Below are 26,117 nucleotides of genomic sequence, written 5' to 3'. Positions count from 1 at the left end.
TCGAATCATAGCAACAGACACTTATGACTGATGTGATTTTTGGTATAAGAACCCCTGCAACCCTATGGTCAGGGCTGTTCTCCCAATAGCCACTTTTTGGGCATTGTGTGAGACAGTTAGCAGGCAGGCTTAATAAAGACTGACAAATTTGGACTTCTCAGTGGTGATCGGTCTGTTCTTAAGCTGCGCCCCATAACATCCCAAGCTGTCAGAGCTAGTAAGAGACAGAAGGATAACTGGAATCTAAACTGTGTGATTATTAGTCTAGGCTTTTCTACCACTCTCAGGAAGAAACGGGTTAAAATGTTGATCTGCAGTTGCTGCATGCCAGGCATTCCCCCACTCCCCATTTACTGAAAACCAAACCCAGGACTCTCCAGGGCTCTACCACCAAGCTACATCTCCAGCCCTTCCAAAATGCTGAGGAGAAATTACCAGTGCTGACCTTGACCTTGGGGATTCTGCCTCAGTCTCCCCTCCCTGGGATTACAGGTGTGCCCCACAGGATGCCAGGCAGTGTTCTCAGTGCTGCACCTATATTTGTCCTTTTAATCTCACAACCTGGTAAGAAACCTCCTGTTTGCTGGAGGGCCTGGCAGTTGGGTATTGGCCTGGGTTCTTCCCATGCTCTACTTTCCCCCAGATCCCTTGCCTGGCAATAGAATCTTTTTCACAAAATAGTGCCTGGCAATAGAATCTTTTTCACAAAATAGTATCTGGAACTCCTTTCCTCCCTGCCCCCCCCCTCCGCCCCCACTCCCAGGAAAACTCAGTAATCCCCAATTTTGATTACTATCCACAGATGACAACCTTTGGACCCCTTCTCTAGACCAGGAGCTCAGGACTAAGGGCTCAAGGGTCTAGGAACCAAATGAGCTCTTTCCCCAAACCCACTGCTCCTCAAGGGTTCCCCTATTTTGGGAATGACTCAGCTGTCCTCCAGGCCTGGACCAGACCCCAGGTGCTGCCCTTGGCCCTTCTCTCTTCACTCTCCTTCACAGCCTGTCAGTTTCCAGCACCACACCTCCTGCCTTGCCTCCCTCTTCTCTTCCCCTCCTCTCCATCCACCTGCCCAGCCAGCTCAGACCTCATTCTCTCCTTCAGCCCACACCTCAACTCCTTCCACCTCCCTGCCTCTGCCAAACCCCTTCATTCACCCCCTCTCCAGGCCCAGTAGATACTTTTCCAGAGGGGGCTCTGCCTTCCCGTGCTTACTGCCCTTTCACAGGCACTTGGGAGTGAATTTCAGGCTGGAGTTCAAAGCCCTCCATGAGCTCTTGTCTACTTCTTTATTTCCCACCACACTGCAGCTTCAAATCCTTCCCTAGCTGCAAATCTTTTTCCTTTCCTTTTCTTTTTTTTTAAATCCCAGCAACCAGGTGCTGCCTGCCTCTCTCCACATACACTGGTCTCTCTTCTACCACCTGGTCTTTACACAGACTATTTCCTCTGCATGACACTCTCCCCTGATCACTGTAACTAATCAGTACCTATTTTCAAGAATAAATGCAGATGTTACTTATCTGGGAAAATAACTTCAGTACCATGGACTGTGTGCTGGACATAGAGTAGTGTCCAGTGGTGTATTTTGCGGGGAGGAGGGTCAGTCTCCATCTACTCCCCTCCTCCCCCCAAATTATGTCGCTGGACACCTACTCTGTGTCCAGCACTCAGTTCATGGTAATGAAGTGGGAAGGGGCTTATAGCATTATTATGTATCAAAGCTGAGCCATGAAGATAGTAAATAGCAACAAGAATGAGAGGTGTTGTGGGAGACAGAAGATTGCCCATTACTGACCTAGGATGCAGTTAGAACTTGGCCAACCCAGGCTCCTCCTACCCATGGGGTGGTAGCAGAAGAGAGTCAGAACTCTGGCGTTGGGACAATGCAGGAAGGAAAAAGGGATCAGGGAGGTGTCCAGGAGCCCCTTCAAAGCAGCCTGGCAATGCTTGGGGGCTGAAACCTCAGAGGCTACAAACTAGAAGTCTAAAGGTGACCACTAAGCCTATTTTATGGTCCATATTGTTTTCAGTAATCTGAATGAGTTGCTCTGGCAGGTATTTATCTGCTTTCCCCATATGTACCCTTACTAACAGATTATGTTTGGGCAGCAACATGTCCAGCCCCAGGAGAGATGCTCAGAGTCCCAGGTCTCCCGTCCTGCCTTGTAGCTAGGGATGGTCCTGCAAACAGGCTGGCAAATGAGACTTCAGCACAAGACATGGGTAGCTCTGGAGAGGCTGTCGCTTCTGTTATGAAAAGGAAGGACATATCCCCTTCCCACTGCAGATGTGATGGAGGAAGCTACAACTGCCATCTCCTGGGCATGAGGGAAAGGCCAAGAGAATCCCAGAGACCCTGGTCCCTGGGGCTGCTGTGATTCAGCTATGAGCCCGCGGCAGCCTGCCTTCCTCCAAACTAATAATTCTTAGTACTGAAACTGTTGTTGGGTGTGCTTTGCTATTGTTAAGAAACAGAGTCACCAACAGTAGAAAATCAGGAGACTTCACATAAGAACTCAAGGTGGGGATGTGGATCCCTGTGTACTGGCTATGGGGTGAGCCCAAATAACAGTGGCATAACAATAAAGGTAACAGGAGGAAGCTCCCAGAGAAGCAATCCAAGGAGGCATGGCTCCCTGGGGAAGGAAAGCCGGATCAGCTCTGCCTCACACTGGTGGGGGCTGCAGGTAGCAGAGCTGCAGGTGGGGCCAGGTGGGGGTCGGGGACTGGCCCAGCAGCAGGACTGAGAGCAGCAGCAGCAGCAGCAGGCCCAGGATCGGGGCTGGGACCAGCGGGTGCTGAGTGACCCTGGTAGGGAGGCAAGAAAGGACTTAGAGTGGGTCCTTGGGGAGCCACATCTTCGCGGTGTCTGACCACTGCCCTGCTCTGGAAATGTCTTAAGGGCACACCTGAGTCGCTGGCGGTGCCGGGAGTGTAGGCAGCATTGGCCCCAGGGCCTTCTGGCTGGGACCAGCTCTTTCACCACAGGCACCAGGGCTTGCTGGAGCTCTGGCTCAGCAGAGCTGCTGGGGAGACAAAAGGGAAAGGAATCACTGTGGAGCTTTTTTGTTCCTCCTCGCCAGTTCCTTTCCTGTCACTGTGGGTCCCATTACCTCTCAGGAGGGCTTCCTGGGATGTCTTCAGGGTGAGGGTCTCCAAGAGGGATTGGGGTAACAGTCTGGGAGGATAAAGGAGACAAAGCTGAGACACTGGGTCCTTGAGTGGGAGAGGCCCCGGGTCAGTCCACTGGCCCGTGACCATGCAGTGGTGGAGACAGGAGCTAGTGCAGCTGCTTCTCTGGGACACCCTGCCTGGTTGGGTTCCCAGTTGCACCAGCCTCTGGCTGTGTGTCCCTTGGCAAGTTACCATATCTCTCCATGCTTTGCTTTCCCCATCTGCTGGTTAGGGATGATGACAGCCCCCATATCACAGGCCTAACATGGAGAGTAAATGAGTGAATGCAGGGAAAAAAATGGGGCGGGGCTTGTCCAGAGAGAGCGCTGGAGAACTGCAGGAGTCATTCGATATTGACTTCTCCGTGTCCCCACCTGATTTTCAAAGTTTCTAAGGCCCCTGGGGGCAGAGGTCCTCTATAAGTGTCTACCTCTGCTAGGTCAATAACAGTGTGGACACTCCTTGGAGGGACAGTCTTCTGGCTGATGCCAGAATCGGCAGATGCTGTAGAATTAAAGCCCTGAAAGACTCCTCCAGGGGCCAGGTTCGGCCCACTCTGCTACCTTATCCCCCCATGTCTTTCTGGAAGGGCCCCTACCTCTTTGCTTCACAGATGATGATGAGGATGATAACAATAATAAACCAATAAAAAGAGAATACTAATCCCAATTACTATCTTCACTGCTACCAGTTACTGTGCCGGGCATGGAGCCAGGCCCTTTACCGTGTGATCCTTAACTCTAGGAGCTGGGTGAAGGTCACTGCTGCGTTACCTGTGGGATGCTGAGGCGGACCTGGGGCCTGCCTCTGGGGAGGCATGGAGAAGGTGGATTTTGGGGCCAGGCTTCTCAGAGCTAAGTTTCCTCAAGGGCGGTCACTGTGGCCCGTCTGGACCCTGGAGTCCCAAGTATCCTGACAGGGCCAGACATTTGACCAAGCAAACTCCAGTTCAGCTCTGGATTCCTGTGTGGGCTGTGCCCACCTTACCTCCTCTCACCATTTCTTTCCTTTCCTTTGCCTGAGTCTGGCTGGTAACTTCACCTTGCCCTGCCACTGTGAGGAGTGAAGGAGCCAGAGTCTGCGGCTCCGACCAGGGAGCAACGGGGTGCTGTGCTCCTAAGGGCGTTCTGAGGCTGGCTGCGGGGGGGCCTCAGTGTGTGGGTGCATGTGTGTGTGTGCATTTATGCAATCTGGGGGTGAAGCCACCACATCTGTGAGGCCATGGTGTGGTGGCTGCAGCCCTGTGCCTGTGGTTGAGGGATCTCCTGGGAACATTCTGGCCGCCCACTAGGCTCCCGGTCTCCCTGCTACCTCCCCAACCGCTCTCATTAGCTACAGTGAGGACCTTGTTATTTCTTGGCCAAACGATTTTTCTTTGTGCTCCTGAGGAGTGGGGGTGTGGGGTGGGGGCTGGGGAGAAGCTGGTAAGTCAGCCTCTGGGGGCTGGGAGGGGTGCTGGGACTGCCTACCATGACCAGGCTCTCCACTTCCTCCTCTTCCTCTCTTCTGGACAACCTGAGGGTCAACAAAGTTACTGCAAACACCCTCCCTGTCTGCCTGCTGTGGGTCTAGGAGGTAGCTTTTAAAGCAGGGTCTTAAAACAGACCAGTCCATGGATGGCCCTGGAGGTGCCCTGCGTTAAGTACTCTGCAGGGGAATTTTCACCAAATCTTTTGTGACCCCCAAAACGTAAGGGGGCCTCTTCATCTCAGATTAGCTGTCTCAGCCTCTACTTTCCCATTTTTCTCCCAGCCAGGAGCTAAAGCTTGGCTCTCTCAGACCCAGGGCACATGCAGATGCCCTCCTGATTCCTGCCCAGTGGCTTGTGCCATTTCCAAAGGAAGCCTGGGTATTCCTGGGTCTCTGAGGACTGTGATTCCGGTTCAGATCTCCCTGCCCCTAGAATTCAACCATTTGAGCTCTTCCCCACTCCAGATCAATTCTCTTAGGGTGTGCAAATTCCCAGCCTCTGTTCCTCCTTGGGTCATGGGTATCTGAGTCCCTGAAATGCTTCCTTGGGGACTCAGGTCTCAAGCTGCCCAGGCTGATTGCTCAACAGAGACCTTGCTCCCCAGATGTCCTCATTATCACCAAAATTCTCAGGGTTACAACTATTTCCTCAACCCCCACCCAATATAGGATCTAAGCTTGTAGACCTCAGTCCTGCCCCATCAGATGTAGCTCTGATCTTCTACTGAGACCCAGGCAGTTTAATCTCCATCTCCTCTTGGAGTCAAGTCCTCAACCCTGGCTACCTTTGGGGCCACAGTATTTACTACCTCCCCCACTCCCAGCTTCCCAATCTGTGGTCACACAGCTCCCCGACTCCGGAAATGTGGATGGCATCAGCACCCCCCTCCCCCGCCCCACCGCTCAGCCCCTTCTTCTCTCTATTCCTGATGACGCAGGTGGAGGTCACAGCTCCAGAGCCCCTAGCCCGCCCAATCTCAGCTCTTCCCAGACAAGTCCAATTAGAGGCCATGGCAGGCAGTCTCATTAGTTGCTGCAGCAGGAACCTGAAAGAGGGGAGGGGTAAGAGGGAGGCACCACAAGAAACCAGAGGCTTCAGGTTCAGACATCCAGTGCTTTCTTCATGCTCAAGGCCTGGACTCACAGGACTGGGAATTCAGGAATACAGCTGGAAACTCATACCAGCCCTATGTGATTCCAGAACACTGCAGGATCTTCCAACTCACTGGGAACTCTCCAAGGGCCTGATCTGGGACTTATTCATCCCAGGGTTCCCTGGAGGCCACATGAAAGGTGTGTTCAGTGAGACAGTGACTGAGACACTGAGCTGCCCCATCTGTCTGACAATTGTGTCTTCTTGTCTAAATGTCTCCTGTACTAATTAATCCAGTCCTACAGGGCCCACTCAGGCAACACCTCCTCCAGAAGCCCCCGTCTGGCAGAGCCAGGTGCGAATCTCCTGGAACTGTCTAGGTCAGGGTCTGTCTTCCCCAGACCCAAAGGCACTGAGGTCTGACTCATCTCTAGTCCACAGGCCTTAGGGTCCCCTCAGCAAAGACGTGAATGAGTGAGTGAGTGGAGTGGCACATGACTCCCTCAGGAAACTTCCAGTCCCTGCACTGTGAACATCCATAAACGGGATGTCAGAAGCAGAGGAAAGGCTCAGTAGGGAACAAGCTTCTTACCCCCTTGATGGCACCTTTGTTCCTTCTTCAAGGTGCGCTGACTCTCCCTCGGAGTTGCTCTGTGGAAACAAAAAGGTCAGCTCTCCCCTGACTCTTCTCACTCAGACCCCTATCCCTGAGGCTCAGTCACGCCCACCCCTGCAGTACCCACTCTCTCCCCCAAGTCCCAGACCCCATATACAATGGCTCTCCTAGATGCAAGCTGTCCATGAATTGACCATTGTCTTCTAAGTTCTCTTTTCCCCACTACTTAGAGATGACTCTATCATCCCTCTAGGGGCAGAAGCCCAAAATGCCATTGTTCTTGATTCTGCTAAGTCTCCTTTTGCTGTAGGACTCAATAAACTAGGTTCTCTAAACCCTTGGGATACCCCTCAAATCTCTCACACTCACCTGGGCCCAGGAGTTCAGCATTTCCAACCCCCTTCTCCTCTCAGGTTCAGTCTTGGGCTGGCCCCATCGGCTCTCCTCAGGACCCAGGGACCTCTGTTTTCTCCAGAGACATCTCACTGTTGCCTATAACCTCTACCACCAGCTTGATACTGTTTTCTAAATACATTGCCTATGGCCTTGTGTGCCCAACTGCCTCTGGTAGCTCCCTGTTGTCCCTCAGGATGTCATTTCATGGTCATAAGATAAACTCAATGTCTTTCCTTCTCTTTTCTCATCATCACCCCCTCCCTACAGCCCACCTGTCCCCAGCCTTGTCCCTCCACCCTAATTCTCTGTCCCTTTTTCTCTGTCTCTATAGTCCTGGTCTGGAACATCCCCTTTGCCTCAACCTTTTCTCGGCCTTACTGCCTCCAGTTGGTACCAGATGGTTCTTTCTATGCTCAGAGCTGATCTGGTACCTCCTTGCTCACAGCTATTTTGTGGTTTTATGGAAAAAGTCCAATCTTGTAGCTTGGTAGGGTTCCTTTCACTAATTTGCCCAGCCTCATCCCTTGCAGTCACCCCTGGATACCCTATACTGCCCAAGTGTAGTATGTGGGTTTATGCCCCAAGGCCTTGCACAGGTTCCCTGGAAGGCCTCATTCCTTGAACCACCTAGCATCTTTTTATTTCTCAAAATAAATTCACGTCAGTTTCGCGTTGATTCCCCATTCTCCCATCTCCAGACACTTTTTCTGAGTGCCACCGTCCTGCATTGGAGTGGCCCACCTGTGTGCTCCATCAGGCCTTCAGCATTGAAGGGCCTGGACCAGACGGACCCAGTTCTGTATTCCCTGGGCCAGCCCGGGTGGCATCCTGAGGCCTAGGATCAGCCTTCCTCACAGGCCTCTCATTCAGGAGCACCTGAGAGCTCAAAACAGAAGACCAGTCTAACTTTCATTTTCTCTGAAGGACGTGGCTCTGCCCCAAGAGGCTGAGAGTGGACCTGTGATTTTCTTTGAACCTTGGTTTTTCACCAGTAGTAGGGTGACGCATGAGAATGCCCACCTCACAGAGATACGGGAGAGTTATGTGAGAAGCACTGGTATAAAGAGAGATGCCCTGGCCTCTCAACCCAGGGAAAAAGGGACCAGAGGAACAAGTTTCTCCTTAAGGATAATGAGGCCCTGAAGTGGTATAGTTTTCAAGAAAATACAATATTTTTTATAAAGCTGTGAATGGCCCATGGAGTTGTTCTCCCTTTCCCAGCTCTGAGACTTTTGTGGTCTCAGATACTGTCCCCTGCTCACCTGTGCCCCAGCTGGGACTTCAGATGGAAATTCAGTTTCCTCATGGGGCTCACTGATGACCTCCTCCCACTGCCATACTCCACACAAAGGACTGGAGAGCTCAGAACCTGCCATTTCCTGTTTCTGTGAGGAAGTTGTTTCTGAGTCAGGGAGGGTCACACTAATGCAGAAAAGGTTAGAGATGGAGCTGCAGATGGGCTTAGTGTGGGGCTGGGACTAGGATGGGAGGTGAAAAAGGGCTGGTATGAAGCTGAGGTTGAGAGGGCATGGAAGGAATAACAGGAAAGGGTTTGGTGCCAGGACCAGGGATTGGGTTAGAGATAGTTAAGGAACAGACGGTTCTGGGGGGCAGACAGGATAGAGATGGCCAGGGCTGGGTCAGAGTTGGGCCTGGCACTGGCAATGGCTTTGGGGCTGGGATCTAAGATACTGAGAAAGTTAGAGAAGCTTGGGAGCCTCTTTGGCAGCCGATTTCCCAGGGCTCTGAGGCCATGGGTTGGGCCAGGTGTGAGAGTCAGAGCTGGGTGACATTTGGAGTTTCTGTCTTGGTGGCCCCCAGGATATTTCAAGGGTAGTAGGCTCACCTGACAAATGGCCTCAATCTCCAAGCCCAGTGACGTGGGCAGCAGCGTGGTCCAGCCCACTCTTCTTGCCTGGGCCCCTTCCAGTAACCTGGTCACACAGACAAGCACGGGAAGGCCATCTCCCAGCCTGCCTGCAACTGCCAGTAAGCCTGCTTGGGGTCCCTGTCCTGTCCACCTTCAGTTGGAGGCCAGGGTGTCCTCCCTGACCTTGGGCTCCCTTCTGCCTCCTCCCACTTCCAACATGCCACTCACTCTTCTGGCCCCCCACTGGTCTGATTCAGCTGCTCCTCCAGGTGTGAGATTTCCCGTCTCAGTTCCTATGAGGGAGGTGGAACATGGTGACACACAGCTCTCCACTCTGACTCTCCCAACACACACACACACTGGGCTCCTCTTCTGTGTCCCCTTCACTTCCCCAGACAAATATCACCACGGGGCCAGGGGAAGCAGAGCGAGAAACCTAAGAGTTCAGAGAGAGGCAGAAGGCAAGAGGAACCCAGAAGCTACAACAGCCAGGAAGATGAAGAGAAGGAAGGCAGAAGCAGAGACATGGAAAAGTGGGAGACCAATGATGAAAGACTCAGAGAAGTGCAGGGTCTGAGACCAGAACCCAGAGCTGCCCAGAGACAGACAGCCTTGACCCAGAGGCAAAGACAAGAACTCTAGTGAGCCTAGTAGACACAGAGATGAGGGGAGATGCTGGGGGAAGACACCACCAAGAGAATGAAACTGAGAGATACAGAGTGAGGGAGGAAAGGAGGAATAGAGAAAAAGTGAAAAGAAAAAGAGATGGAAGGAGAAGAGAGCCAGTCATACAGCAGGGATAAAAGAAACGAGACGTGCAGGCTTGAAAAAAGATCCATGGAGACAGAGAGAGGCATGGGGAGGAGAGGCAGCAAAATTTCAGAAATGACCAAAGTGGAGAGGGCTGAGGCGGGCAGAAGGCGGTTGCTACCTGCGTGGTCATTCTGTACTCCTCCAAGGTCTTGGCCAGGCTCTCTGTGTGGCGAGTACGCTGGGAAAGCCCAAAGCTGACTGAGACTGGGCCCAGCTCCCCAGACAACGGGGCTGCTGGTGGTGGGGTCTGGCTAGGGTTCAGGGAGAGAGCTAGGGCCTGAGTAGAACACTAGAGAGAAGGGCTTCCAGATCCTGTGGAATCACACTTGTGACCTGGGGAAACCCTTGGACCCCTCTGGTCTGTCTGTCCAGAAATCAGATCCAGGTGGGCTTTCCTTGCCAGACTAGGGGCAGAGAATACATGGCAGGTATACATGGAAGGCAAGTCCATTTCCCTCCCCAGTCCCCTCACCTCGGACAGGATGGTGTCTCGTTGGCAAATGAGGCGTTCATACTCACAGAGCTGCCGCTGCCAAGGAAGGAGCCTGTACATCTCTCTGGCCTCCCCGTTTTCCCCTTGGCCTTCCCTCCCTCTGGCCTGCCCCACTCTCCCAGGGCTCTCTCCTCAAACACCCAATTCCTGGTCATCAGCTACACTGAAGGGAATTTCAGTCCAGCTGTCTGGGTAGCCCTGGGAGCCTGAGAGCTTGATCCTGATGGAAGACCCCTGCTCTGAACAGGCCTTCGTGGTTCAAACTGGTGATCATAAAAATGGCCCCAGGGATGGTGGGAGGTTGCCAGGCACTAGGGAGGGGCCTCACCTTCAAAGCATCCTTCTCTGTGGCCAGCTCCTCATTCCTCCTCCTCACTCCATCCCGCTCAGCCAGTAGCTTCCCATTCTGGAGGAAGAGCCCACCAATCACATTCATAATACTAACAGCTGACACTGGATGAACACGTGATGTGCACCAGGACTCATCTTATGCACTTTATAAGTTTTAGACCCTTTAATTCTTTCAACCATCCTACTGGGACCTCAGCTTTACTTTCTCTGTGTGCGGCTTCCCATCAATAAAAAGGGAGATAAAATAGGACCTACTTTGTGGGACTGCTATGAGGGTTAAATGAGTTAATAATAATAATTTTATACTTAATTTTATAATTTTAATAATAATAATAGCACTTTGCATATGTTAATGCATTTCCTATCCTGTTTTAAAGACAAAGGCAACTTGGGCACAAAGGGATCAAGCAACTTGCCCCAGGTCACACAGGTGCAAATACATGTTGATAAATGTTGGTGAGAACAAAGCATTTAGAATAGTGTTACCAGTGCCTGGCATGTGCCAAATGCCTTGATAAATGTTAACTTTTAATATTGGTTTATTAAACAATATTTACCAGGTATTATATATCATGTGATATATACACATTTAACTTGTTACTATATTGTTTTGGTGGAGGATTGAATCTAGGGTCTTACTCGTGCTAAACAAGTGCTCTATCACTGAACTACATTCCCAGCCCTTTAAAAATTTTGTTTTACTCTTGAGACAGCGTCTCTCACCAAGTTGCCTGGCTTGCCTTGAACTTGAGTGAGATCCTGCTGCTTCAGCCTTCTGAGTATGTGGTGTTACAGGTACATGCTACTTGCCTGGCACAATATTTTAAACATACACACAAGAAGTGTAACAAAGCACCATTATCCATATTTTTTATCACCCAGTTCCAATTATTATATGCATTTCCCTTGTTTTATTTCTTCTCTTAAACTGTATTTAAAGCAAACTCCAGGCATCATATTATTATACCACAGCTACTCTAGCATTTATCTCCTACTTGAGACTTATTTCCTTTAGCAAAATCACAATGCCATTATTACCTTCCCTCAGATGAACAGAGATTCTTAGTATCATCTCATTCTGTGTGCTGTTTTCATTTTGGTCATCTCACAACTGTCTGTACCTTTAGTTTGTTTGAGTGAGGATCCAAACAAGGCCTGCCATTGACTGAAACATTTAATTTATTTTAATGTAACAATAATCTCTGCCTGGTACTTTTTAGGCCCTTCATCTGTGGAAGAAACCAGGTCATCTGCCCTATAGAGTTGGAACATTTGCATTTGGCCAATTTATTCTTGCTGTCTGTGGTGAGCCAAGCCGGGACACTTAACCACTGAGCCACATCTCAGCCCTTTTTGTCTTTTATTTAAAGACAAGATCTCACTAAGTTGCTGAGCCTGGCTGTGAAGTTGAGATCCTCCTGCCTCACTCTTGTGGACTCTGGGGACAGGTGTGTACCACCTCGCTGGCTGGGCTTTTCCAGACTCTTGTTCTGTGCTTTCATAAGAACACTTCACAGGTGGTGCTGCACACATCACATGTACCCCTCAGGAGAAATGCCATGTCTGGTTGTCCTAACTATTCCTTCTTTTATGGAGGACATGGGAGGTAGAGACACTGAAACTTGGCCAAGGTCATATAGGGGAAAAGTGGACTCCAACCCCAATCTGTGTGATTCTAAATTTTGGGTTTATTGTCCTCAGACTGCTCTGAGTCAGATGCAGCTCTGAGGGAGAATGGGGCACAGAGTGCATCAGTTTCACCTTGGCCTTAAGGAGCTCAGAGTAGATGATGCTAATGCACCAGGGGCACTGAAGAGGCTCAGGGCCAGAGGCCCTCCTGAGGCAGCAGTGCCTGGACTGTCCTCAAGGGCGATGGGAGTTATCTGGGAAGAAACTAAGGCCAGGCGAGGGCAGCCCACTCCAGATCTCAGAACTAAAGAGCCCAAATTTCAGTCTTAAGTCTTCGGGCACCAAAAGTCTCACAAACTGCACTGAGATGAGTATCAGGTGGGTCAGAGGCAGTCCAGAATTCCCCTTCACCCAAAGCACTCCTCCTGGTGCCCCAGGGGAGACAGACCAGTTCCTCTGTCTCTCTAGCCAGCTGGGCTCCAAATCTTCCATCAGCCACCCTCACTCAGCCTCAACAGGCCTGGGCTGCCAGGAGAAGGACAGAGGAAGGACGGGCCAGGAGTGCTGTGTCAACATCTGTCCACCTGGTGGGGATTTGCAGGCCGGATCCTGGGCCACTCTGCAGGGCTCCTGGTTACTCAGCTGCTCCTGCCTCCTCCTACAGTAAACTAAGCCAACTCTGTAGGTCCTCCAAAGAAAAGCTGCCCAGACCTTCAGAGCCAAAGTGTCTTGTTACTCCAGCATTATCCTGTAACTTGAGAACTCAATCTATAGATGCTTGCTAGGCGGCTGTGGGCGAGGGGAGGGAACCAAGAATAGCTCTAGTTTATCGAGCGAGCGCCTAGGATGTCCCCAGCACTGCTCAGGCACTTGATTCGGCAGTGGGCCTTGTGGTGGGGGTGGGGTTCTGGGGGTGGGGGGTTAGGGACCACTTCTTGTTCCTTTTACTTTTATCAAGGATCCACTCTGGCAAGTACAAGTGCCAGCCTCAGACCTGAGTATGAAGAAGGAAATCTTGGCAGACTTGGGGACAGACTTGGGGGACGTGGCTGGTTGTCAAACCCAGCAGCTATCCTTTCTTGCTTGTTTGCCTCCTAGTCTAGCTAGAAGCTGAGGATTCTCCCACCCTGCTGTGATCCAGTTCCAGTAGGTGAGATAAGATAAGCATGCTGGGGGTGAGGAGTGGAGAAAGGGACAAGGGGCTTCTGGAAAAGCTTTTCCTTTTGATGAACAGCCATCAGAGGTGTATTTGCTGGCACCTCCTGGTCCTGCTTGAAATGAGAACAAGAGGTTGGGAGCTCTTGCAGTCATTTGTGATAATGAAGCCACAGGCAGACAAAAAGTCCAGTGAGTCACCAAACCAACCTAGAGACCACCTCCTTAAGACACCCCCCCCCACTCCCATAGAGGGCGGGTTTGAACCCAAGGCATCACACACACTAGGTAAGTACTGAGCTGCACCCCCAGCCCCTTTATTTTATTTTGAGATAGGATCTCATTAAGTTGTCTAGGCTAGCCTCGAACTTGTGATCCTCCTGTCTTGGCCTCCCAAGTAGCTGGGATTACCATGCCCAGCCAGAATCTCTTGTTAAAAAAATGAGTGTCCTTCAAACTGAAGTTGCAGTTTCCTTGATATTCTCTTCACTGGAGCTGAAAGTGCTCTGAACCCATCAGTGGCCATGTTACTCACATCAGGGAGCCATTTGGCTAAATTGTTAGATGCCAATGAACTGTAAGGATGAGGTTCTTCCAGAGAAAACTTCTTCCTCATTCTTAAAAAAATGTTCTGGAAGAACTCCTCATATCCTGTCTGCACTCGTGCCTCACACTGTAGCAGCCATTCTGTTGTGAGATTCTCACTGCTCCAGGGGAAGAGATATTTCATGGAAGAGCCACAGAATAGCAGAAAAATTTTGGATTTCAATGTAAAAGTCATAGACCAGATGTTGGACAAAAATTTAGGGGAAATACATGATATGCTCAGACTAGACAGAGATCCTTAGAGAGTAGGAGAGTCAGAAAATATAGTAGACCGAAAATGGGCCCAGAGCCATTCCAAAGCCCTGAGTTAGCTGTGACGATGAGTGCAGTAGACCACAAAACCCCTGGAGAGGCTGGAGGTCTGAGAGACGCCCTGCGACCCCCTTCTCAGTTCAGTCTTAGAATCACAGAGAAATAAGAATAATAGAGTAGAGATGACTGTCGGGAATGGAGGAGGCCCCCTGAAATCCCGTGTTGGCTTTCACAGGAAAGTGGCCAAAGCTTCTCTGTGGCCATGAAAAAGTATAGAAATGGATAAATGAGAGCCACAGCCCAGATAGGGTCCTGCCAGGAGATGCAGCAAGGACCAGTAAGTCCAGAGATCTGAAGGCTATGCAGGCCTCCCCATGAATGTAGTGGTGACAAAGGCCGAGAACCAGATGGAATGAAGATCATCAATCTTGTGAATAACTGAGGGGACAGATGTTGAGGACCTTCTGCTTCCTGGAGCAGTAGGACCCTGTGTGGCAAATTAGATGCCACCGTGGTTAGGGGAGCAGGGGCAGCAGTGATGAGTTTCATCAATTGATGAATGTCAGTTTCAATCTAAGAGCACTAGATAGGCCCACAATGAACTAAGATGATGTTTCCTGTTTTAGATGAAATGGAGCTTGAATTAGACTGAATTTCATATGATGTGGTAAGACAATGGGCAAAATGCTGTCGTTTAATCATTTCAAACAGACTACTGAACAGATAACCCCCCTCCCTGGTCTTGGAGAAAAAAATTAAGGCTTGGGAGCTGGGGTCTAGTTCAGTGATAAAGAGTTTGGCTAGCTTGCATGAGGCCCTGGGTCCAATCCTAGTACTGCAAAAACAAAAACTAAAGTTTAGAAAGGAGAAGTCACAGATTTAAAGTCTGTCCCTGGTGTAATTGGTAGAGATGGGGTCTAAATTCAGAATTGACTTCAAAACCTTTCAGTCTATGTTCTTTTTTTTTTTTTTTTTTTTTTTTTTCCTTAGTTCTGGGGATGGAATCCAGAACCTAGTGCTCTACCACTGAGCTACATCCCCAGCCTTTTACATTTTATTTTGAGACAGGGTCTTGCTTAGTTGCCCTGGCTGACCTTGAACTTGTGATCCTCCTGTCTTAGCTTTCGGGGTAGCTAGGATTACAGGTATGCAGCACCACACCTGGCAAAGTCTATGTTCTTTTTACCATAAACAAGTGCTAATACATACTAACTCTTAGGGAGCACATCTTGTGTGTCCTGACCTTGTCTGAGGCTCTCCAAATTATCTTCTGGTTTAAATCTCACACAACCCGAAGGAGATGCCATTGTTTTGCTCATTGTATGGGCAAGGACAGTGAGGTGACAAGAGGAGAAGGAAGGGCACATGCTTGTGTATGTGGCCTTACTGGGAACCCAGGCACTGGCCCTGTGTTCCATACTCTTGTCATCAATGCAGTTCCCACTCTGTGACCTCAGGGACTTCCACATCCTATTGGGATGCGGAGGTCTCCCCCTGCAGGCTTTAGTTTGAATGTAGGCTACTGGAGGAAGCAGGGATAGAGCCAGGAAGCCCCTGTGGATGGGGGGAGAATGGGTGGGCATGGGCCTCAGCTTACCTCCTCCTGAAGAGTCTCCACCTCCGCCACCAGGTGCTGCTGCTCCTTTTCCTGACCAGAAAGAGGATGAGGGCGTCAGATGCAGCCTCCTTGCTCTCACAGCACCCTTCTCCCAACCAGGGAACACACCAGGGCCTGGGCCACTGAAGAACAGGGCTAGGGGAACAGCTGCAAATGCCCCGTTATCACAAGAATGGTGGTAGGCAGGTGTGGGAATGTCTGGGGCAAGTAGGACCTGGAGCGAAAGAGGAAACCACGTGACCTCGGCCCTTCCCGCCTCACAGCCAGGCTCTGTTGCTCTCACTCCAGGGAGGGAAGAGGCAGGGCATCTTTGTTTGCCAGGGCCAGCACCCACCGTCTGTCGGGCCTGGGCCAGAAGGCTGCGATTCTTCTCTTCCAGGCTCTTGGCCAGAGACTTCAGGTCCTCCAGCTCTTCATCCACGGCCTTGGCAAACTGCAGAGCCTGCTGGGTACTGAGCAGCACAGGGGCAGAGGAGCCATATGAAGGGCAGGAAGGCAGAAATGCAGAGTTAGATCTACTCAGAGAGACACAGGGAAATCTCAGGCTGGAGTAGGGAGTGCAGAGATCTGGAGGTGGGGAGGCTGAAATACAGAGAGAAAAGGGGGAGCAGAGACAGAGGGAGGAGAACGAAGATTCAGAAAGAAAAGAGAGAACAGAGACCAAGAGATAGGGGTGGGACAGAGACCCAGTTTCAACCAAAAAGACTGAGGTGGGGGGACTACAGAGAGTGGGAGATTAAAACAGTGGGACTGCGATAGACATAAGGCACGAAGAGCACAGAGAAAGGAAAAAGTCAAAGATATGGAGAGTCAGAGAGAGCTGGAGAGGAACAGAGAGGTCTGAACTCAGAGGGAAAGGCAGGTAGACCAAAACTGACAGGTTGAGACGTGAGCCAGAGAGAAAGGAGAGAGAAGATAAAGATGGGGGAAGAAGAAATGGACAGGTACAGAGTCAAAGTCACTCAGCAGAAGCAGAGAGCGAGGCTGGGGTTGTAGAAAGAAGCAGAGTTGGGGCACAGCCACCTGCGAAGCTGCCTGCGCAGGGCCAAGATCTCCTCTGTGAGGCGCGCTGACCCCTCCTCGGCCGTCTCCACGCTGCGCTGCAGTTTGGCATTCTCCCCGGCCAGACGTCGGTTACTGAGCTCCAGGTCCTCCAGGCTGCTCAGAAGGTCAGCTGTGGCAGGCCTAGGGGTAGCAAAGGGGCTGTGGTCACTGTCAGAGTCCTGCCTCCTTTCCCAGGTCAGTGTAGGTTCTGGTGGTGGGGAGGGCTCTTCTATAGAAACAGAAACAGGAGTGAGACTCTTCTGCTCTTTCCAAGCTATTAACAAGGCCTGTGTGCCTGGCCCAGATCCCCAAAGGACCCCAAGCCCCACACCAGCCTGGGCAGGCAGGAGAAAACAGGGCTGGGGTGGGAGAGGCTGGGTGGGGTCTGAGGATAGGTACATCTCGGGTCTGGTGTCTTCGCCTCCAAAGCTCTCCAGGTTGGCTGGCTCCTCAGCTTCTGGGCATCCTGGAGGGAGACAAGGAGGTACTGGTGACCTTAAATGTCAATGTGCCCCAGGGCTCCAGACTCGCCCTTCCTCTGACCTCCACGGCTCCCTTTGCTCTAGGTGATCTCCTGGGCTCCCAGGGCTTCAGTTACTCCCATCATAAAGACCTCCTGCTCATCATCTACCCTGAGCTCAGACTGGATCTTCTGAACAACCCCACTTTCCTATTCCTTATGCCCAACACTGGGCAGCACCTCAACGTCCCCAAACCTGTTCCTCTTCCCAGTTTCCATGCTGTCCATCATCTGCTAGGCTCACCTGGCTCCCTCTTCCTCCTCAACCTGAGCCCAGGCCCATCCCTGTACCCTGATTCTCTGACTCCACTCCTACTTTGTCCCCATGGTGCCCCCTGCCCTGGTTCAAGCCTTGCCCTCTCCCCTGGACCTTCACCACATTCTCCTCCCCAACTTCCTGGCCTCTGGTGTCCCATTCCTGTCCTTCCCCTACTTGGCCCAGGGTTCACCTGCCTCTCCTCAGCTCAGAGCCTTTCCATGGCTCCCAGCTGATGAAGGAGGTTTGAGATAATATCAAGAAAGCTGCATTTTGGGGGGCAGAAATATCACATGGCCACTTTTTAGCAGACAACTGCCTAGTTGTGAGGTCCTGGACACAGGATAGTGAGCAAACCAACCAATCAACAACGAGGCAGATGCCTAACCAGCTGAGCAGAACAGGCTAGGAGGGAAAGACCTGCAGGTTTGGGAGCTAGTGGAGAGCCAGGGAGGTAGGCCTGGGGCCTTCCCTGGCTTCCCAAGGCCAGAGGGCCTTTGGGGACCAGAGGATGAGTCACAGAGACACCTAGAAAGCCAGACTCACAGCTCCAGGGTAGAGCAAAGGTCCTTGCTTGGTTGTACCTTATCTTTTGCTCTGCCCCATGGGAAGTCCCCCCACTGGCTGACCCTGGACCTGCCTGCTTCATTCTATATATAGTAATCTCACCAGATGGCAGCTGCTGGGAGGTCAGGGCTCCCTCCAAGGCGGTCTCCTCTCCGAGCTCTAATCCCCTGTATCAAAGGGATGAGGCTTAGGGCCCCCCTGCAGCCAACCCACAATCCTGACCTGTCACTGCAGGGGGATTGTGGGTGGGAGGAGGGGACAGGTCAGGTGAGAGAAGCACTGTGGGAAGGAAGGTGAGGCCAGATGGTGACTACCCGGGGCCAGATGGAAAAGCAGGAGGGGCAGGGACTAGGTTTGGTGAAGAGATGGGGAGGGACCTCTGTCAGCCCCCAAAGCATTCCCCATATCTCCAGTCCCCTTTTATTTCTGTCTCCTGGAAGCCCTGTGCCTCCACATCCAAGGCATTTTGTCCTCAGGCTCCCCACCCCTATCTCTTCACTTCTCAGTCCTATTCCAACCACAGTAGGTCCCTGGGTCTCACAGATGCTAGCTGTGTAAACAGGTATGATGTTGGCTTTTAGAAGGACTTCTCAGAGGGAGAGGATGGAGAAACAGGGACTCACCCATGCAGCTGACAGGCAGCAATCCAGTCCCGCATGACGACCAGGAAGGTGTCCAAGTCCACAGTGGCCCCAGGGCCCTTCCCTTTGGGGTCCAGGCTTCGGGCCAATGTTTGGAGGCGTGTATCCTGGGGGCCCTGGCCTGTCACAGCCTCCAGGTATGCCAGCACGTGGGTCACTGCCACAGTGCCTGAGACAGAGCACACCATAATGCAGGTTGGACTTGGGAGCAGGATGTCACTGGTTAGATTGGTGGCATCCTTGTTCCACAGCTTGGCAGAGACACCTTGGGCAAGTCCCTTCCTCTTCTCTGACTCAAATTTTCCACTTGGAAATGGAACCCAGTCATCCCACCTCACAGAGTGGACCAACAAAGATAGAGTTGAAGGGTAGCACCTGTGTGCCCCACCAGGCATTATGGCTGCCTCCTTCCCCTCCCAGACACCAAAAGCCCCACCATCTTCTGTCAAGGTTCCCTAGTTCTCCTCATCCTGAAAGGCATCCATTCCTTTATTCATTTCTTTCCTAAAGCTTCTCACAATCATCCATTTGCTCTTCCAAGAAGATATAGCCCAGTCCTCTCTCTGTGGCTCCCCAGTTCCCAGCCCCACCATCCTTTCCCTCTGTTCCCCAGACCCCCAACCTGCCCCTCCCACCTGTCCTCTGAGGGTCACAAGCTTCAAACGTGGAGTTGAGTATCTGCTCTTCTAAGCTGAGCAGTGGTCCTGGGCTCACCTCCTCAGGTTGCTCCCAGAGGTACACTGAGGAGATAAGAGGGCCCAGCCCACCAGTCAGAGGAGCAAAGAGGATGACACCAGGTCCCAGGTCCCTGGGCTCCACAGAAGGGAGGGAATTCACTGGGAGCTACCTGGGGTTGGGGCTGGTGAGGCTTATCAGGAAGCTTTGGGTGGGGAGACAATGTGAGGGTCTTGGAGTAACTCCCCCAACCCCTGCCATGTGGGCCCTATCTTTCAGCCAGAATCCCTTTGTGTCCAACGTGCTCAGGAGCCCAGATAACGAGCTGAGATCACCCTCGCCTCCTCTTTTCTCCACCCTCCCAGGCTGGGCTCAGAGAGGAAGAGGCGGGAGGACAAAGAGAGGATTCTGGGTGTGTAAAGGGGCCCAGGAGCCAGGAACAATCCAATAAAGCGCGGGCAGCCTGCATCGATTCTGCCTGCTACATCTCCGGTCTCCCAGTCTGCCCCAGGGACAAGGTCTCCCTCCTCAAGGCATTCCCAGGCAAGGCTGGCATCACTGGAGCCCATGAACAGGGTTCTAAGATGTGGAAGGGTGGGGCAGCTCAAGCAGGGTGGGCAGTGACAGGGTGGTTAGGACCTGGATAAGGTGTCAGACCAACCTGGGCTCAGAGCCCAGCTGCACATCTGTGGGCAAGAGGCTTCTCCTTTTGCAGGCTCAGTCACCACACTGGTAAAACAGGGGATGGGTCGAGCAACCCCCTTTACCAGGGCTAGGAGAGTTAGGTCTGTGTATGTGAAGGACACGTGTATGTCTGCTTGCCAGGGTCTGTTTGCCCACTACTGCATTCACCACGACTACACACAGCGGGAACCCAAAATAAGCTCCACGACACAGGCGGATATTCTCTTCTCCAGGAGCCACTGCACTGGCTCAGCCTCTCTCTCAGGGCTGGAAGTAACTTTTCAGGTTGCTGCCCTGGCCTTGGACAGCTGGAGTCAGCAGCTCACTGAACACAGGTTGCAGAGTTGGGTAACCTGGGCTCAGGCTTGATTAGGGTAAGGGTTTCTCTGAGTCTCAGCTGCTTCCTCTGGAAAAAAGGGGGTGGTATTACCTCCCTCCAAGAGAAAAAGTGAGGTAAAATCTCAACAGGCCCTGCCTGGCAGAGGTGCTGGCATGTGGCAAGAGACTCAAAAATAGAACTGATTATCTATTGAGCATTTAGTAGGTGCCAGGCCTACTAAACCATGGGAGGTTGCTATTTTAGCCCCACTTTACAGATGAGGAGACTGAGGCATAGAGAACTTAGAAACTTGCCCAAGGTCACCTGTCTAACATAGGAATCACCTTTCTCATTCCTCTTAACTTTTCTTTGTTGTGAGAAAAATTTGCTCCCTTCCGGCTTGAACCCATTCTTCTGGGTTTGGCCCTTGGAAAGGAGAACGGGACCCAGGGCTAAAGGAGGCAAGGTTTTGACTGCAGTCTGGTTTCTTCCTTAGTATCCTCCCCTTGTTATAGAGAAGGACTCTGTGGCCCAGTGAGTTCACCTGCCCAAGGCTGCTGCCCAGGGAAATCCGAGCTGGGTAGATTGTACTGGCTCTGAGGATCAGCACATCTGCAGTCCCTCTCCAGGGCACCAAAGGAATATTCACTATTTCTGTTCTGTTCTCTCTCATTTCCTTCCTCAGTGTCTCTACCTCTGTATCCCTGCCTCTTCTCTAATTTTCTCTCTATCTTTTCCCCCATCTCTCTTACCAGTGCGCCTCTTTGTCTCCATGTCCCTTGCCCCGTTTTCCTTCCTATCTTCCTATCTCTGTATTTCTCTTCCCATGACTTGGGTGACTCTGTTCCCTGAATCTTCTCTTTACTTCCTCTGTTGTACCTCTGTTTCCTCCCCCACCTGCTTTCTCCATCTCCATCTCTGGGTGTGTCCCTCGTTTTCCTTCCAGAGCCTCCCAGAGCTGGCTCAGCCCTTGCCCATGGTTCCTGGTGGCCGCACGCCCTCTGCTGGTACAGGTGAAGTTTGGACTGTGGTCACTAAGCCATCAGCCTGCCCTTTGGTTCCCTCACCCTGGTGTATGCTTTTGACCCTCCTTATCTGGAAAGCCTCGTGGGGCCAGGTTCTAGTCCTGGGTCTTTGAAAAAAGCTGCAGGTTTTGCTCTGGGATGCCTGGGAACCTCTAAGAAAGGGACCCTGCTTCTACCGTCAGACTGGGCTCTCCTGGTTAGCAGAGGAAATTTCTGAGGTGACCCAGCAGCTTCCTTCCAGGCAGGCTATTACACCCACGTGTCTGCATCCACTTGGCGACAGTAACTGAGTTCCTACCATGCTTCAGGCATTACTCTAGGGCAATGCCAACTGATAGGGCAGCTACTTGCTACATGTGGCTCCTGAGCACTTGAACTGGGTTTTGGAGTAAAATATATATTAGATCTGAAGACTTAATACCTCAGTACATATTAATACTGGTTACATGTAGAAAAGATAGTAGTTTGGATATATAAGGTGAAATAAAATCTACTATTACCATTCATTCACTTGTTTCCTTTCCTTTTAAAATAACTAAAATTTACATAGTACTGGCATGATACTGCTGTGAGCTAGGGCTCTCTAGGGATTGGGAATACCAAAGTGAATAAAACAGACGCTGCCTTGTGGAGCTCATGCTCTAAGGATGAGACAGAGACTAAACAGGTGACAAACAGATGCCAGTGCTATGAAGACAAGTGAAGCAGGGAAGGGGAAAGAGCGTGACAGAGCAGTTGCTTTGCCTAAAGTTAAGAGGTGCCACCCTGGCATCAACCTGAGCATGTGGGTAACTAGGGAAGGGTGTTCCTGGTGAGTGGCACAGCATGAGAAAGATCTCTGCTCTTGAACAGCTCAGTCTTCCCAGAGCAGAGGAGATAGGTGGGTGAGTACATAGTAGGTATTTAATTCACCACTGCTCCCTCCTGCCCAGCTTGCTCAGATACCTGAGCCACCTCTTCCAAGAGTTCAAATCGCAGTCTGATGCCCATTTGCCCCAGCTCCATCCCCCTCCTCCAGGGCAAACAGAGGCCCAAACACCTACTTTCTGCAGTTGAGCCACCAGCCCGGCCCTCTGGTAGGTCCATTGGCCACTCTCGCCGTTCCACAGCCGATAATGAAGCTACCAGCCTCCCTCCATCACTGCAAGGGATGGGAAAGGGACCAGCTGCCCAGAGAGCTCCTGGAAGGACAAGAAGGGAAATGGTTTTCTCAGATTAACCACCCTTAGGTGGGGATCTACCCGCCCACTTGTGCCCCAGGCCCTCTGGGCTCTCAGAACCTGTTTCCACCTGCGCCTCAACCCGACAGCTCCCGCTCTGACCTGTTTTATGAACTGGAAGTGTGGGCTGGCAAAGGGGACCTGAGGAGAGAGTAGCAGAGATCAAAGTGGGGGCAATGGATGGGAGTCACTACTCCACCTAGGAAGATAGGGTGGACTCCCCTCCTCCTCGTAGCTTGTCAATTTCCTAGCCCCATCCCCTTTCTAATGAATCTCCTTTCCCATCCCTGCCTCAGGCCTGCACTGTCTTCTCCCTGGACTCTTGTCCCAGACTCCAGTCTATCCCCATAGGGTCCCAGAGGAGACCTGCCCTCTTCCCTGCTCAGTGTCCATAGCTTCCTAGCACCCCAGGGATATTGCCTGGTTGGATGTGGCAACAAAGGCCTTGCATGGCCTGGGAAGCTGTTTCAATTCCTCAAATCACTTGATTTCCTAGCAACTCTGAACTATGTACTACTACCCACCAAATTGAACTGGCTGTTCCCACCTCTGGTCTTGCCTGGGACCCCCTTCTTGTCTTCCTATCTCTGCTCCTCTGGCTGAATGAGGTGCTCTGTCTGGGCTCCCAGACAGTCCAGCAGCTGACATTCTTGCAATTTTATTCTGTATTTGGACCATTGTCCTTTCATGCCAGTTTGACCTTGTCTTTCTCCTGCTCCTAGACCTTGATTGATACTTAGTGCCCCTGGACTAAGTCCCAGCCCTTCAGGCTGGAATAACACACAGAGGTCCCTGAAGCTCCTTGCCTGTCACTTTTCTTTCCACCAGCCCACCCCAGGTCCCTTGCCCTCCATGGCCCGAGGGAGCTCAGCATTGTGCTCCGAACCTGCTGCTCTCCATGTTCCAGTTCAGTATGGACCCTGGTCCCCCTAGGCTCTGCCCCATCCCACACTTCTCCTTGTTCAAATCCAACTCTGCCTCACAGGCCCCTGAGGAACTTTCAGAGGTCCCTGGAGAGCTAGGGACTCCGTCCCCTGTGCCCCAAAGTGCTGTTTCTCCTCCATTATAACCTGGTTGACCACACCTGCTAGTCTGAACTCCAGGACACTTTGGGGAGAGAAAGGGACATTATTAGAAGTTAAACCAGACCATGAGTCCCTGGGGCCCAAGGGGACACTCTGGGCCAGGGCCAAAGAGGGTGGCAGGGGGGGCCTGTATCTTTTCCCAAGCTGCTCGGCCCTTCTCTCCTCACCAAATGCTCCCAACACCCTGCTCTCCCTGCTCCAGACAGGATCCGACACTGCACACTTCTCCGAAGCTTTTAGAAGATTCTAGAAAATGAGAGCTCTTTACAGAGACCTCGCCAGGAATCCTGGAGGGGGCAGAAGTGGCAAGGGCTGCCTCCCTGTAAGGGTGCCAACAGGCCCTGGAGCTCAACAGGACCCCACAGGGCCTGGGACAAGCCCCCATGGAGCAGGGAGGCCCTGTCCTCCAGATACTGGAAGCTTGGGACCTGGGCGTGGAGGGTGGCAGGAGGTCCTGGGAGGCATTCTGGGGAGGGAAGCCTGGGCTGGAATTCATGGGGTCTCTGACTGGATCTTTTGGGGGGCTCGGGATTTCTGGGAAGTCTTGCATTTGCAAGTTTTACTGGACTTCTGAGGGGTTGCGACAGAATCTCTGATAGGGTCTTGGGAGGGAATCTGCAGGATTTCACAAGTCTGCCAGAATTTCTAGAAGATTCTGACAGGATTTCAGGGGTCACCAGGCAAGATTTTCTAGGGGGTTCCTTTTAGCATTCCAGGAATTTGGTCAAGCTTTCAAGAGATCTTTTAACAGGATTTGGAAGGTGCTGGTGTTGGGGAGCCTCTCCTTCGCTCTGGGGGGACCTCGCTGGGATTTCCGGGCGGACTACGACAGGGCTACTCTGGGTAACCTTGCCTCACGCAGGGCGTACCTGGAGTCGTGTCCCCGTCTCGGGACACCGCCGAGGGCCAAGAACCACGAACGGCAGTTGCGCGTGGAGGGGAGAAGTGCGCGTGCGGCTTTCCCGCCAGAAACGTAAAGGGCGGTGCGGTTCCGAGGAGGCGCGGCGTCTAAGCCCCGCCCCGCCTGGACTCCTCCCAAGACGCAGGCGCACACCGGGGGCCGGCGCCGGCTGCTCTTGTCCGTTACCTGTAACGCCGCGGGCGCGCATGCGTAAGGCCGTCCGGGCCCGGCTCTGGGCCCTGTGCAGGGCGTGCATGCGCGCTGGTCTGTGGCCGGTGGCGGGAAGGTGAGGCTGCACTGCCGTGTCCTCTTCCGCCGGTGAAATAGGGCCGAGCAAGGGAGAGGTGGCCTGAGGGACTCCGTGTCCATCCCCCACTTCTTATCAGCCAGCATGCCGTGCCCTTTTTGTCCTGTATTCCGTGCCAGGTCGCCCGGCACCGTCACAATGATGTCTAGCCTCACCTTAGTCCAGTCTATTCCTGGGCCCTTTTATGATTCCTGTCACGCTGTTTTAATAGGTCCCTGAAGGCTTCTTTCTCAAACCATTTCATTTATTCCTTTTCAGAGAGAGGGGGACAAAACAAACAAAAAACAACAAACGTTAGATTTTTATGAGTAGACAGAGGAGGAGAGTTACCTCCAAAATTGTCTCCCAATAAGAATATTTGGGCTGGGGTTGTAGCTCAGTGTTAGAGCGCTTGCCTAGCATGTGTGAGGCACTGGGTTCAATCCTCAGCACTGCATCTAAATAAATGAATAAAATAAAGGTTAAAAAAATAATATTTGGGACAAAGATGTTCCATCCAAGGATTGGGTATGTGGTTCAGTGGTGGAGTGCTTGCCTACCACGTGTGAAGCCCTGGAATCTATACACACACACACACACACACACTCCCATCCACTGCGCCCCTTTACTAGGTCAGACTCGGAAAAGGAATCCTCTTGTTCATCCAACCGTCAGACCAGCTGTCACTTCAGAAAGCCCTTTCCCTGCTGCACTGTCCACTTACTCTGTTTTCGTGGTCCTCCTGACATGTTTCATCTATTTGTGTTTTATCTGTTATGCCAGATTCTACTCCCCTAATTCTGTTCTGTGCATGAGGAGACTGGGTACTATAGCAGGCTTGGCCTGTTATAGGTGTTCAAAAAGTTTTGTTGAATGAACGAATGAATGAATGGAATTCATGCCTCTTAACTACTCGGCAGTGTAAAGTGATGATAAGGCAGTGGGCCTGAAGTCAGATATTCTTGGGATTGAATTTTGGCTCTATTGATTCCCAACTGTGACCTTGACACAATGGTTTACCCTCTCTGAGTTTGTTTTCCTACCATAAATGGAGATCATGCTGACTTCTTAAGGTGCTAATCAAAGGCTTATAGAATATCCTTGTTAATTTGTAGTTATTTGAGTATCAGATAGTGCCTTGTTATAAGGCCTGGAAAGGAACCTGTTTGGGCAGGTGGTGTGTCCAGTGGTTAAAAAGATGAGATGATAGGCAGGCACGGTGGTGCATGCCTGTAATCCTAGCAGCTAGGGAGGCTGAGGCAGAAGGACTGGAGTTCAAAGCCAGCCTCAGCAAAAGTGAGGTGCTAAGCAACTCAGTGAGACCCTGTCTCTAAATAAAATACAAAATAGGCTGG

At 51.7% G+C, this 26,117-nt stretch overlaps 1 protein-coding gene across 6 annotated transcripts; it reads right to left on the bottom strand.

Moving 5' to 3' along the window:
- Positions 1-42: 42 nt before the first annotated feature.
- KASH5 (KASH domain containing 5) lies at positions 43-24,786 on the bottom strand. Of its 6 annotated transcripts, XM_079118659.1 has the most exons (22): positions 24,445-24,567; positions 22,593-22,631; positions 22,314-22,451; positions 19,203-19,307; positions 18,550-18,736; positions 18,029-18,093; positions 16,983-17,049; positions 16,563-16,724; positions 15,874-15,991; positions 15,519-15,569; positions 10,257-10,334; positions 9,908-9,964; positions 9,554-9,613; positions 8,851-8,915; positions 8,599-8,686; positions 8,015-8,137; positions 6,333-6,391; positions 4,647-4,692; positions 3,117-3,181; positions 2,913-3,029; positions 685-2,811; positions 43-652 (listed from the first exon to the last, which is right to left on the bottom strand). In XM_079118659.1, the coding sequence occupies exons 3-21, from the start codon at positions 22,354-22,356 to the stop codon at positions 2,670-2,672; spliced, it is 1,698 nt and encodes a 565-aa protein (XP_078974785.1). In that variant the 5' UTR covers positions 22,357-22,451; positions 22,593-22,631; positions 24,445-24,567; the 3' UTR covers positions 43-652; positions 685-2,669. The 6 variants fall into 6 exon arrangements, with proteins under 6 accessions (XP_078974785.1, XP_078974780.1, XP_078974781.1 ...); XM_079118654.1 differs by lacking the exons at positions 22,593-22,631; positions 24,445-24,567 and adding an exon at positions 24,663-24,786; XM_079118655.1 differs by lacking the exons at positions 22,593-22,631; positions 24,445-24,567 and adding an exon at positions 24,663-24,786 and having other exon boundaries at positions 2,913-3,026.
- Between the last annotated feature and the right edge of the window lie 1,331 nt (positions 24,787-26,117).

This window comes from Sciurus vulgaris (genome assembly GCF_902686455.1).
Source record: "Sciurus vulgaris genome assembly, chromosome: 17".
Classification (NCBI taxonomy): domain Eukaryota; kingdom Metazoa; phylum Chordata; class Mammalia; order Rodentia; family Sciuridae; genus Sciurus; species Sciurus vulgaris.
Note: the sequence above shows the minus strand (reverse complement) of the source record. Positions and strands in the feature narration are given on the sequence as shown.

Coding starts and splice junctions, on each gene's coding strand:
- KASH5 (XM_079118654.1), bottom strand. CDS start 24,732: ATGCACGCCCTGCACAGGGCCCAGAGCCGGGCCCGGACGGCCTTACGC. Junction 8,138..8,598: donor AGATTGAGGCCATTTGTCAG/GTGAGCCTACTA, acceptor ACTTCCTCACAG/AAACAGGAAATGGCAGGTTC. Junction 4,693..6,332: donor ACAAAGGTGCCATCAAGGGG/GTAAGAAGCTTG, acceptor GTTGACCCTCAG/GTTGTCCAGAAGAGAGGAAG.